The sequence below is a fragment of the Zootoca vivipara genome, chromosome 11 (assembly GCF_963506605.1).
Source record: "Zootoca vivipara chromosome 11, rZooViv1.1, whole genome shotgun sequence".
In the NCBI taxonomy this organism is placed as follows: Eukaryota; Metazoa; Chordata; class Lepidosauria; order Squamata; family Lacertidae; genus Zootoca; species Zootoca vivipara.
In genome coordinates this window covers 60,927,044-60,940,729 of record NC_083286.1, presented here as the reverse complement: position 1 = coordinate 60,940,729, position 13,686 = coordinate 60,927,044, and the positions used below count along the sequence as shown (strand labels likewise).

The 13,686-nt window shown below is 46.7% G+C and overlaps 1 protein-coding gene across 2 annotated transcripts; it reads right to left on the bottom strand.

Annotated features, from left to right (window-relative positions):
- Positions 1-72: 72 nt before the first annotated feature.
- On the bottom strand, positions 73-13,287 carry NUDT2 (nudix hydrolase 2). Of its 2 annotated transcripts, none has more exons than XM_035100972.2 (3): positions 13,159-13,287; positions 8,596-8,738; positions 73-1,768 (listed from the first exon to the last, which is right to left on the bottom strand). In XM_035100972.2, the coding sequence occupies exons 2-3, from the start codon at positions 8,729-8,731 to the stop codon at positions 1,455-1,457; spliced, it is 450 nt and encodes a 149-aa protein (XP_034956863.2). In that variant the 5' UTR covers positions 8,732-8,738; positions 13,159-13,287; the 3' UTR covers positions 73-1,454. The 2 variants fall into 2 exon arrangements, with proteins under 2 accessions (XP_034956863.2, XP_060136375.1); XM_060280392.1 differs by lacking the exon at positions 13,159-13,287 and adding an exon at positions 12,409-12,997.
- Positions 13,288-13,686: the final 399 nt, after the last annotated feature.

Sequence of the window (13,686 nt, the reverse complement as noted above, 5' to 3'; positions counted from 1 at the left end):
GGAGGTGCGCGGCAAGGCTGCCGGGGGGAGCGCTTCTTTCCCCCGCCGCCTCGCCCCGCACCTCCAGCATGAGACTGGGCTTCGGAGCGGCGGTTGGCGGAGCGGCGGTTGGCCGTTGTCCCTCCGTCCAATCCCCGTGTCTCTGGGGTACATGCGCAGTACCCCAGGGACACACGGGACAACTGGACGCAGGGACAACATGGACATTATTATATAGGATGAGCTTTCGTGTGCATGCACACTTCTTCAGATACCATCTGAAGAAGTGTGCATGCACACGAAAGCTCATACCAAAATAAAAACTTAGTTGGTCTTTAAGGTGCTACTGAAGGAATTTTTTTTATTTTACTTCGATCCAGACCAACACGGCTACCTACCTGTATGCAGTAGCAATGGTACGGCATTGGTGCTGAGAGGACCTATGTGCCAAACACAGGAGCGTTAGTATGCTCTTGAGCTTCTATGCTTTGTCAGAAGGGGGGGAGGGGGTGTAGCAGCGTGTTCATGCCGACACGTATTTTATTATTTTTATATCCTGCCTTCTTCCCTTCAAGGAGTTCCAAGGTGGCATATGTGGTTCTTTCCTTTCCCATTTTATCCTCACCACATCCCTGTGGGGTAGGTTAGGCTGAGACGCAGTGAGTGGCCCAACGTCACACCCAGCAAGCTTTATGCCTGAGTGAGGATTTGAACCCTGGCCCTAACATGAGACTCCAGCCACAATACAAGCCCTGGCTCAAAGGCAACAATGGAAGCCCACAAAGGCATTAAGACAAGGATTTGAGGGTCTGGAAAATGGTTAGGATTTGCCCACGTGAACACTATATCACATATGGGCAAGCTGCTTGTGGCCCTTGCAGGACTTCAGCCTGTGAGGGCAGAGGGTGGGTTTCTCATGTGTGCCTAATTTGTCCCTGCTGCTGCAAGTCTATACAAATGCATAAGAATCTGCCTTGCTGGATCAGACCAAAGGTCCATCTAGACCAGCATTCTGTTTCCAACAATGACACACAAATGTCTCTAGGAAGCTCACAAGCAGCCACAACGTTGACAAACATGTCTCTCTCTACTATTTGCTGCCTGCCTCTGAACCTGCTACTCAGTTAGCGTGGCTAACAGTTCTTGATAAACCTCTCCTCCATGAACATCACTGAGCACCACAAACTGTAGGTTGCATCCAGACCCTGTTTCGCCAATTGTCGATGCCCAGTATAAAGGCTTAGCATAAAACTTAATAGAGGCTGTTTTTGAATTCTGCTCATGCTAAACATCCCTCTCTAAGAATCTGGGGTGGGGTGGAAGCATCCATGCTTTAAGTAGCTTGACATAATTAAAGTGCATATTTAAAAATTTTGCATTTCCCCCCCTAGTATTTTCTTTTATTTTTATGGAATCATCAGTTAAACTTTCAGCTAAAAAAAACCAAAAACCCACTCCTGCATCCCCTGGAGCATTCAACCTTTGGAGCAGAGAAAGCTGTGTGCCTCCCTAAAGGCACCTTGCATATCCTTGAACCCTGAAAGCCTGCAAGCCTCATTGAGGGTCAGCCAGCTAAAGGCCTGGTGCTCCGATGAGAGCTTGACCTCTGTGTTGTTGTCCTTCAATTCAGCCAGCCAGTAGATGACAGTTTTGGCTTTGCCGTCCACAGTGTAGTTCAGCTCCTTTTTAAACCCATCAAGGATGGTGAACTGAGTGGAGTCCAGCCCAGCCTCCTCCTGCGTCTCCCGGAGGGCAGTCTGCAAGTCATCTTCCCCAGGATCAACGTGGCCTGACACGAGGAAAGGAAAGCAGAATTTTCAGGAAAGCGAAAACAAGGGGCTCTGCTTTTTATCTTCTCCTGACACTTGGTTCTAGAGTACTTTTTATGTTGTCACAGTGTTTTTGTGGTTGGCTCCAAATGTCACCATGCTTTACTGCGGAGGTGGCTGCATTTAATGTGTCTCCAACATATTTAGTTACAGCCCACCTCATCCTCAGGGCTTTGGACAGGTAGCAAGCAAAGTCAGAACCATTCTAAATTAACACTTTTCGAATTTAAATCTGAGCACCAAAGGCCAGTCTAAACAGAGGAAGCTGCCTTGCACCAGACCAGACTATCTGCCAATCCAGCTCAATTCTTTTCTACTTTGACAGTCAGAAATGGCTCTCCAGGCTCTTTCCCAGCACTTGCTACCTGATGCTTTTTTGAAATGGGAGATTCTGGGGATTGAGGCTAGGATGGTTCTGTGTGAAAAGCATGCACTCTGCCTTCCATATCTGACAATACTTCCAAAAGGCATTCAACTTTGCTGCATGTGCAGAGAGAAAGTGCACCCTAACTAGAGGGTGGAGGCTTTGCATCACCGTTTATAAAAATCCCCAAGCATGCTATAAATAAAGAACAGGGACTTTCTGCAGGCCCACCATTTCCTTTTCACACACTTGCTGTCTGCAACTGACACAGCAAAGGCCTAATGGGTCACAAGTACTGTAAAGAGACAGTATTTAAGGTGTGTCAGATCTAAGCAATTTATTCACTGAACCATTAGCTAGCAGCACATACCGTGTTTCCCCCTTTTTAAGACGTAGTCATAATATAAGCCATGGCAGGATTTGAAAGCTTTTGTAAAATTTAAGCCATACCCTGAAAATAAGCCATGCCGCCGCCTGCCAGCGCTGGGCATGGGAGAGAGCAGGAGACTGATCAGCCACTGCGGCATCGCGCTGCCAGAGACTCGCAGCCACTGAGGAGCTCGCGGCACTGGGGCTTGAGGGCGGCTCTCGCCTTGCCGCCCTTTCTCCCGCTCCCGGGGGAGACGCGGCTTCCATCCCCCGTTGCCAAGGAAATGGCCCAGGGGAGAGACGCCAGAGCGGAGGTGCCGCCCGGCTGTTGCCACCGCCGAAAACGGCAATGCTTAGGGCCGCCTCCTCCTCGCGCGAGATGAAGTAAGGCCCCTCGAGCGGTCCAGGGCTCGCTTCCGAATGCGCAGGGATAGGGCTGCGCCATTAAACTGCTTGCAAACTCCTTGGAAAAAAGAAACGTGTCCTGCAGAGCCCAGATCAAGGAGGTGGCCTGCGGGGTTGTCGCCGCTCAGCACCGCGCAGAGCGCCGGATTAAGGAGCCGGTCTGCAGAGTCGGCGCCCAGCAGCGCGGCGCTGGATTGGGGAGGCGGTGCTTCGTGCGGAGCTGCTGGGCACCGACCCTGCAGACCGGCTCCTCGATCCGGTGCTCTGGGCGGTGCTTCTGGGCGCCGACCCGGCAGGCCACCGGATCGAGGAGCCGGTCTGCAGGGTCGGCGCCCAGCAGCTCCGCACGAAGCACCGCCTCCCCAATCCAGCGCCGCGCTGCTGGGCACCGACTCTGCAGACCAGCTCCTTAATCCGGCGCTCTGCGCGGTGCTGAGCGGCGACAACCCCGCAGGCCACCTCCTTGATCTGGGCTCTGCAGGACACGTTTCTTTTTTCCAAGGAGTTTGCAAGCAGTTTAATGGCGCAGCCCTATCCCTGCGCATTCGGAAGCGAGCCCTGGACCGCTCGAGGGGCCTTACTTCATCTCGCGCGAGGAGGAGGCGGCCCTAAGCATTGCCGTTTTCGGCGGTGGCAACAGCCGGGCGGCCCCTCCGCTCTGGCGTCTCTCCCCTGGGCCATTTCCTTGGCAACGGGGGATGGAAGCCGTGTCTCCCCCTGGAGCGGGAGAAAGGGCGGCAAGGCGAGAGCCGCCCTCAAGCCCCAGTGCCGCGAGCTCCTCAGTGGCTGCGAGTCTCTGGCAGCGCGATGCCGCAGTGGCTGATCAGTCTCCTGCTCTCTCCGATGCCCAGTGCCAGCGCAGCTGGGCGCCAACCCGGCAGGCCGCCTCCAGCAGCAGCAACGTGGCAGAAGGAGAAGGAGGCTTGCTGCACGTCCTGAGCCCTGAGTCCGTGGGACCCAGCAGCAGCAACGTGTACAGTATTTTTTTTTTTTTAAAAAAGACACCCCCCGAAAATAAGCCATAGGCTTGTTTTCTTGGGTAAAATAAATATAAGACGGTGTCTTAAAATGTGGGAAACACGGTAAGCTGTGGCCTTTTAGAAGTGGGCAAGATGTTTTTAATGTATGGTATTTTCCCCCCTCTTGGATTTAATGTATTTACGTGGGATGTTTTGTCTGTTTCTTTGGTTGTAAGTCACTTTGGGTTGCCATGAGCAAGATAAAGCAACTAACAAATAGATAGATTGATGGATTAAATCGGGGTAGGCAATCTAAGGCCCTTGGTCCGGATGCGGCCCAATTGCCTTCTCAATCCGGCCCACCAGACGGTCCAGGAATCAGCTTGTTTTTATATGAATAGAATGTGTCCTTTTATTTAAAATGCATTTGTGGGGCCTGCCTGGTGTTTTTACATGAGTAGAATGTGTGCTTTTATTTAAAATGCACCTCTGGGTTATTTGTGGGGCATAGGAATTCGTTCATCCCCCACCCCACCCCCAATATATATATAGTCCAGCCCACCACATGGTCTGAGGGACGGTGGACCGGCCCACGGCTGAAAAAGGTTGCTGACCCCTGGATTAGATAGATCGATAGATAGTAAGGCAGTGATGGTCAACTTGCAGCCATCTTGGACTCCCAACTCTTAAAAGCCCCACCAGGATGACCAAGAGTCAGAAATGATAAGAGTTGTAGTTTGGCAACATCTGAAGGGCCATAGATTAGTCCCCCCTGAGTTTAAGGTTTGCAAATGGTCACCAGTGCAAAAACAGGAGTACAGTATCACTGCCATAAAATAAAGGAAAATGCTACACTTGCACCCTTAGGTTATTTTGAGGAAAGTGAGTAGGGCTGGGCAATATATCGATATATCCAAAACCAGTTTGAAGTCTGTATCAAGATATTAGTATCAATTTTTTTTACCTAGCAATATATTATGAACTAGTGTATTTCAGCCCGTTTAATAACGGGCGCTAGAACATCCTGGGGTTCGGAGAAGCGCTTGTGCAGCGCTTCTCCGAACCCTGGGACCTGTCTTTGCTGTCGGCGGCAGGGGGACAGGAACGGAGGAGGAGAAAGCGCTGCGTTCTCCTCCTCCGTTCCTCTCCCGCAGCCGCCGACAGGAAGAAGACATCCCACGATTCGGAGAAGCGCTTGCGCAGCGCTTCTCCGAACCCTGGGACCTGTCCTTGCTGTCGGCGGCAGGGGGACAGGAACGGAGGAGGAGAATGCGCTGCGTTCTCCTCCTCCGTTCCTCTCCCCCAGCCGCCGACAGGAAGGACGCGCGCACTCTTCCTCCCCCTGCCTCCTCCAACCGCCGCTCCTCACGGCCAGGGAGGGTTGTGAGGAGGCTTTCGCCGGCCTCCACCCTCGCTTCCCTGACGTGCCCTGCAGTGAGGCGGTGTCCGGCGGGAGCGGCGGTTGGAGGAGGCGGAGGGGGGGGAGAGTGCGCGCGCAGTCTCTGCTGTCCAATCCCTGTATCCCTGGGGCACATGCGCAGTGACCCAGGGACACACGGGACAGCTTGGACGCAGGGACAACTTGGACATTATTATATAGGATGTGTGGGATTGCTATGCAAAAATCACAATATGAGAAAAACCTTAAAGTTAGCCAGTGCCTCTGCACAGCTCTATCCATATTTCAGACACTGTTATATATCAGGGTATTGTGATGTTTAGCTTGTGATATATCGTGGTGTTGAAAACCAGGTATTGACCTGCTCTAAAAGTGAGCTGAACGTGGGGAAAAGCACATCTGGGGAAGGCGGCTATCCTTGCCAGCTACACCATTATTTCTAACACAAAGATCCCATTTTCAGTCAGGTATAAATAAAGCCTATTTTCAAGCTGGCTTTAGCATTCCCTGAGAAAAGTCAGCCTTTGCTTTCACACAGATATATTATGGACAGAAATATAAACAGAGCAAACCACATGGGGTCTAAGAAAAACAAAGGCAACATAAATAATGCCTAAGCCAGATCTCCTGCCCTGAAATATCATAAACAGCCAGCCAAGGAGTCTTATTTGTAACACAGTGACTCCAAGAGCAGTTTCCAGGAAGCAACAGTCCAAAGAAGACTCAAGAGTCAATGGAAAAGGACTTCTAAAGCCACAGTGGAATGGGCTTCCGGTTGACCACGCCATCTTGCTCAGACGGGGGTCCGCACAGCGGAGCGGACCTCGGCGCTTCAGAGGTGGAGGGAATCGTTCCAGCGAAGCGAAACCTCCTTAAAAGCCCCAAATCGAGCTTTTTGGGGACAGATTTTGCCTGGCGGCGCCAAAAGCGGGCTCTCTCCTCCCCGGATCGGCTTTGTTTAAGCCCCCGAGAGCGAGGAGGTGAACCGCGGCGGACAGGCTGACATTGCTGCTCTGAGAGTGCGAAGCTGCGAGTCTGGGAAGTGGAGGTGGCCAATTCTTCAAAGAACATTCAGCAAATGAATAGACTGTGAGTAATTTGGATTCTTTGGAATGTAAATTAAGGCAACAATTTGGACCTGGGAGAGAGGGGAAAAGAGGAAGCCACACCCCCCCCTACGGTAACATAAGAGACAGTAAACAGAAACCCGAAGCCGTAAACAGAAGATTTCAACTTAAAAGGATTCCTCAAAGGCATCAAAGAGAATCTCCCCTAAATGCAGGGTAAAAGGGGAGAGAGACTGTGGTTGTGATTGCCCTGCAGAAAGAAGTTAAGACTAAGAAAGACCTTTCTGTTCCTCGGGAGCCGGCAGCCCAGACAATCCAGTGAGTTGATCAGGATTTATAGTTAAATTCTATTTCTATCTTTATCTCTGGACTTTTTGGAAATTCTTTTTTGGTTTATATACTTTTGAAATGTGAGTTCGAACTTTATTTTTAAGAATGCAGCCAGCTTGTTAAAATGGAGTCGAGAAAATAGACTGCGATTATATTCCACCCCATGTGACAAGTTTTGACCTTGACAGGACTGAACTATGTCAACAAAAAGGTACCCGCCTGAGTTTCAGCGGACTGTTTTGACCTTAATGTGGGAAGCAAGAATAGAACTATGTCAAGAGGAGACACAACGGCAAGTGTTACAGCAACAATTCCAGATGATGATGGCAGAATATGATTTCTTAGAAGATGAAGCTTTTGAAACTGAAGAAGACGAATGTGAGAATGACAATGATGAGGACTGTGATGACTTAACACAAAATGAAGCCCATCACGAAAAAAATGATGATTTTACTCTACAAAAAGTTGGATGGAGTGCCTCCCCTTCGAGGGGGGCACGATTGGACTTACTGGAACTCCAGAATGACCACAGGGAAGAAGGAAAAATTAAGCAGAGAAGAGAAGAAGCTCAGGGGTCTGATATGGAGGCCTGGATGGCAAAAGACTGTAAACAGGGGGTGGGGTGAAGGGAAAGTGAAGTTGTGATTGTAAGGATGGGTTAATAGGACTATAACTGGACTGCTGACTATGGAACTTGCTGGATTGGTGGGGTGGAGCCAGTACTCGGGGGGGTGTAAGGTTAGTTTGGGAATAATTATAGGTTTAAAAAGTGAATTGATTCTGGAAAAAGGTGAAAATATGGAGGCCTATAGAGGGGTAAAAATTAGGCACGGGAAGAAAAAATGGGAGTTTGATTTCTCAGTGATTGGACAATAGGCGAAAATGATAATAGTTAGTTTAAAAGTGGTACAAGATATAAAGGTGTATGTTATAAAATATGAACTATGAAACTGTTGAAGATGATAAATAAGGGAGGAAAACCGGGGAAGGGGGGAGGGTGGGGAAGCCCACAAAATATGGTTTAACAATTATGAATTTAACAATTATGATGAATTTTTTTTTTGTCTTTTTTCCTTTTTGTCTTTTTTTTTCTTCTCTTTTTTCTCTTTTTCTCTTTTTGTATTTTCTTTTTTTTTTGGTATGACAATAGATGGTTGGATGGATGAACTCCTGCGTACTGCCCTGGTTCACTGGAGCTCCCTGGTGGCAGGGGGGGCTTCGGGGGCAGGGGAGGGGGAGGAGGACAGAAACCCAATCATAAAATGGACCACTTCTGACTGTTCACCTGCGTGGGATACTTCTGTGGCAGGGGAGGACCCATGGAGGGGGGTGGGAAGAAGGTGGAAAAGGTGTATATGTATGTACCATCTTTTGTAATTTGTAAAATCAATAAAAATTATGTTTAAAAAAATAAAATAAAGTCACAGTGGAATGGCATGCATCACACTATGTCAACTACAGTGGTGTCTCGACTTACAAATTTAATCCGTTCCGAAGGCATCTTTGTAAGTTGAAAAATTCGCAAGTCGAAAAAAGCCATTGGAAACGCGATTTCCCATAGGAATGCATTGAAAACAGAAAAATTCCTAAGTCAAAGCAACCCTATCTAAAAAATTGTAAGTCGGAAAATCCCTATCTAAAACCGCTGCGGTTTTTTCGGATGTCAAGACATTCGTAAGCGCGCGGCCATTACCCCCATTTGTAAGTCGAAAAATTCGGTTGTTGAGTCGTTCGTAAGTCGAGGTACCACTGTACATTATTATTATTCACTTGCAAAATACAAGAAAAGCATGCACTTGTCTTAAAATACAGATGATTTAATTCCTTGATCAGTTGACAGCCCTGAAGTATCTCTCTGAAGTTGCTAGATACAATAAAAGCTTATGACACACACCTTTCGGGGGGGTCCAGTGATGAGACCCATAGGATGTCTGCAGGAGAAGGTACTCAATGTTGTTCCCAGCAGCAGAAGCAGATGATGTGTCACGCAGCTTCCTGAAGATAATCAAGCCACATGCCCTCAATGACATGATTGTCCTATCCAGAACAAGTACAAATGAGAGGTATTAGTAAGTGCAAACTCGTGGTGGGGATAGTCCTACAGTGAGCCAAAGTAAGGTTGGGTGGGTCTGGAGAGGCTAGACCTGTGGGTCACTGCAAAACTCCATATCTGATCATTAGCCATGAGAGTTGTAGTCCAAAACATCTGGAGGGCACAAGGTTGGGGAAGTCTGCTTTTGAGTGCTTAGCCGATCGTTTTTAAGAATCTTCCTAATTTCACAGGGTTCCTGATTTTGGGGTGGGGGCTTCTAAGTTCTTCTAAGAATTCTCCTAAATAACTTCCTACTCAAATGCAGAAATGCTGATTGGAGCAGGAGGATCTGGCGTATTCAGGGACACTGGAGTTGGCAGCTGTACCCCACAAGTCCAATATAATTTATCCCACTGGGGTGGAAACCCTTCCAGTGCTTTATTTTTCCATGGAAGATTTTTATTTATTAAATTTGTATATCATCCAAAGAGCACAGGCGGTTCACAACATAAAAATACAAAATGAGAACACAAAATGCATTATAAAACAAAAACAAACCAATAACACCCCTCCCACAAACATATTTAAAAGGTCATAGAATATTAATCAGCCCAAGGCCTGGTTACAGAGAAATGTTTTTGCCTGGAGCCTAAAGATATATAATGAAGGGGCCAGGTAAGCATCACTGGGGAGAGCATTCCACAAATGGGGAGCTACTGCAGAAAAGCCCCATTCTAGTGTTGCCATCCTCCACCTCTCTTGGAGGAGGCACACAAAGAAATGCCTCAGATCAGTGGTTCCCAACAGGTGGTCCGCGGACCCCCAGGGGTCCGTGAGCTATGCCAGAGGGGTCTGCAAGATGCTATTAGAATAAAAAATATATTAAATATATTTCGTATGATAACAGATTTTTTGTTTTGGCCGCTTCCTGCATGAGCAGAGTCTAGCGCAAAACTAGAATTAGATGAGGCAGTAGTTCTGCTGTATGCCGTTAGGTGGCGCTTTACAAACACTACTGTTTTGCAAAGAGGCAGCGCGCGCATTCTACTAACGCTCACCTCCCCAAGATGATTTGCGCGCGTCGGCTTCATTTGTGCGCTACTGCGCAGGTACCCTGTCTTCTCCATTCCCCTCCCTCCTCCCTGGACTCTTATAAAAAGACTCTTAATTTGGCTCTCACTTTTTAATTTTAGGATTAGGAATTAATGGGGGTCCTTGTCACAATAGCGGCTCGATGAGGGGTCCTCGAGAAAATTTTGTTGGGAACCCCTGCCTCAGATGATGATCACAGAGTCTGGGTCAGTTCATATGGGTCCTCGAGGCAATCCTGAACTGTTTTAAGGCTTTGTGTCAAAACCAGCTAATTGGCAGCTAGTGCAGTTGAGCCAGGATCAATGAAAAAAAAACCCCATCTTGTCCCGGTGAACAGCCTGGTTGCCAAAATCTGCATGAGTTGAAATTTTCAAAGCATCTTCAGAGGCAGCCCCACTTATAACGTGCTGCAGTAATCTAAACTAGAGATTACCAGAGCAAAAATAACAGGCTGTCCCTGTCCAAGTAGGGGCACAGCTGGGCTACTAGCCAAAGCTGATGGAAGGCACTCCTTGCCACTGAGGCCACTTGAGCCTCAAGCGACAGCAATGGATCCAGAAGCATTCCCAAGCTACATACCGGTACCCACTACTTCAAGAGCGGGCCATTTCCCATCAATCCAGTCTAGGAAACCACCCACTTAAGAGTGCCTCAGTCTTATTTGGATTGGGCTTCATTAGTAACAATGAACAGATACAGGCAACAACAAAAATGTTAGGCAAGATTGGCAGTCTTGCAATTTATGTTTTTTAGGTGATTATCCCTAATCACCTAATCTTTGTGGGGTCACGAAGAGTCGGACACGACTAAACGACTAAACAACAACATCCCTAACAAGCATGTGAATTAGCATATCATGCATCATTCTCTGGGCACCAGGCTGGAGCAGTCCTGATGGAAAAATAGTGTCTTTTAAAGTCAGTATTTTTATGTATTTTAATTCTGTCCCCCTCCTTCACTTTGCTGCTTTAAATTCCCTTGGTCGCAATCAATCCATGCTGCTTCCACCTCAAGCTGCATTAAAACTATGACGGCAAATCATGATTACTGAACAATTTTAGATCAGAGGGTTAGGCGAGCGAGTCTGCTGCAGCCAAAACATCAGTCTTGTGACACCTTGAATACATTAATAACTTTTAACATGGCATAAACAGCTCACTTAATCAGATCCAGGAAGTGCTATACTGAGTTGAAGGCAGGCATACCTACATTGTTGGGAGGGTTGTGTATGTGAATTTCAAAGTGGGGTCAAAAGGAAATGAAAACCAGAGAAGTACAGGGGATTATAATTACACTATTAACCTTGGACATTCACTGTTAGTTTACTGACTTATCACTGGTCTCCAATTTATTTACCTCTGATATCACTGATTGATATTCCCAAGACCAGGACCGGATTTAGGTTTGATGAGGCCCTAAGCTACTGAAGGTAATGGGGCCCTTTATATGTCCAGCTGTCCTTTGTCAACAACAAATTGTCACTGTTTTTTGTGTTGAATATATGCTATATGGTCATTTATGGACCTAATAGGTATCTAAAGCTATTTGCACATAACAAAATATGTATTTTATCAAAGTAATTGTTGAACTGAAATACAATTCAGAAGTAGTAAATTAATAGTGAAATTAAGAAGTATATTGGGGGGGGGGCTAGCCACCCAGGGGATTTCTTTCATTTTAAACCTTTAAAAGTCCTTTTTTAAAAAAAAGTGCACTGGAGGCTCAGGTTCAGGCCCAGGTGTTGGTGACAAGTACAAAAAAAAAGCTCAACAACTTTGGGGCACAACTGATTTTTACTTCTTGAAATATGGCAACCCTAATGTATACATTATGCATCTGATGAAGTGTAATCTGCAAAAGCTTATGCCGTAACAACATCAGTTAGTCAAGGTGTTACATGACTCTTTGGGTGGGATCCTAAGCCTGTGCACTAGCAGAAGCCAGTGCAAGTTCTCCCACTAGCCCAACTGGGCTTCCCTCCTCCCCCAAATGCACTATTGAGGGTTGAGAGACCCCCTCAGAAGGTCAGCAGCAGGAGGAGAGGGGAGATCCTGGCATTTGGAAAGCAGAAATATTTGCGCTGGTGGAACAATCGCAAAAGCACAACATCAAATTTTACCCTCTGTTGTTGTTACTGTAGTAAAGATGTTAACATACAGTGGTGCCTCGCTTAACGAATGCCCTGCTTAACGAAATTTCCGCTTAACGAAAGGATTTTTCGAGCGGAGGTTGCCTCGCTAGACGAATGAAAATTCGTCTAGCGAATCGCGGTTTCCCATAGGAATGCATTGAAATTCAATTAATGCGTTCCTATGGGCAAAAAACAATGCGAAAAAAATTCAATGCATTCCTATGGGACTCGCTAGACGAATTTTTTCGTTATAAGAAAAGACCCGTGGAACGAATTAAATTCATCTAGCGAGGCACCACTGTATTTATTAACAATATAATTGCAATTAAGATTCCCAATACCAATAATATTGTAATCGTTTAAATTGTTATTGTAATTAAGATACGGTATTAATGGCAATCTTACTGTGATTATTATCGGTATTACTGCAATTAAGATACTGATAATATTACTTTGCAGTGTACTCGTCAGTACAGCATGAGACTCTTAATCACAGGATCGTGGGTTCAAGCCCCACATTTGGCAAAAGATTATTGCATTGCAGGGGGTGGGCCTAGATGACGCTTGTGGTTCCGTCCAATCCTACAATTCTACGATCAACAATATTACCATAATTAAGATATCTATTAACAACATTGCTGTGATTATTAACAATAGCATTGCTATTATTTGAGTATATAACAAAATTCTGTGGAGAAAAAAAGCAGTCATTAAGATATGAAGCCTGCAAACCTTCCATCCCATCGTAAATTTTTCTATTATCTCCTTACAGGATTAAAATATTGAGCAAATAACAACTTTTAGGTGAATAACTGCAAATTAATGAAACATGAGAATGCAGTGCTGTTGTTACTGATATATGAAGCACGAGATCTTGATGAGTTATTGCTAATAATTCACCAGATTGTGCGGAGAATTAGAAGACATCTGAAGGCAGCCCAGTTTAGGGAACCTTTTAATGTTTAACTGACCATTGTATTTTAATATTTTGTTGGAAGCCGCACAGAGTGGCTGAGGAAACCCAGCCAGATGGGCAGGGTATAAATAATAATAATAATAATAATAATAATAATAATAATAATAATAATAATAATAATACGAATAATAATAATATAGAATCATTAGGACTGTTTATTCTTAAATAACCAGGTTATGTCAGGTTGTTATTATTTCTTAAGGTATTGAAGAAATAGTCTGATTACGTGAAGCAGGAAAAGGAGCAGCTCAGGGGAGCGGGGACAGGCGCGCGGCCTCTTCCAGGCCGGCCAAGCGAGCGCTGACTGGAGCTTCTCCAACTTGCCCAACCGTGATCGCTTCCCTCACCTCGAGGCAGCCCGAATGGGAAGGAAATTTCCCTCACCAGAGATCGTACTCAAAGGGCCCCATTGCGCGACAGGCCTGCCAATCTTTCAGTCACCACCGTCCTCAGCCCAATCACAATCTGCGGGTAGCGGCAGATGGGAAGTCACGTGGCTGGCCCTTGGAAACAGTGCCCGCCGCCGTGACTATGGAATCCAATCAGCAATCGGGAGGCGGTGCAATACGTCAGGATAGAAGCACTATTGGACTTTTTTATCGCAATTGACGTGCGCCGGACGAATAGCAAAGAAGCATCCGCTTCCGTCTCATGTTGCGTGAACAGCCAATAGATGGTGACGCGCGAGAAGAGTGCCGCCTCTAGGATACCCGTTTCCCGCCTTTCTGTGGTCGCCTCTCCAATTGGCGAAGAG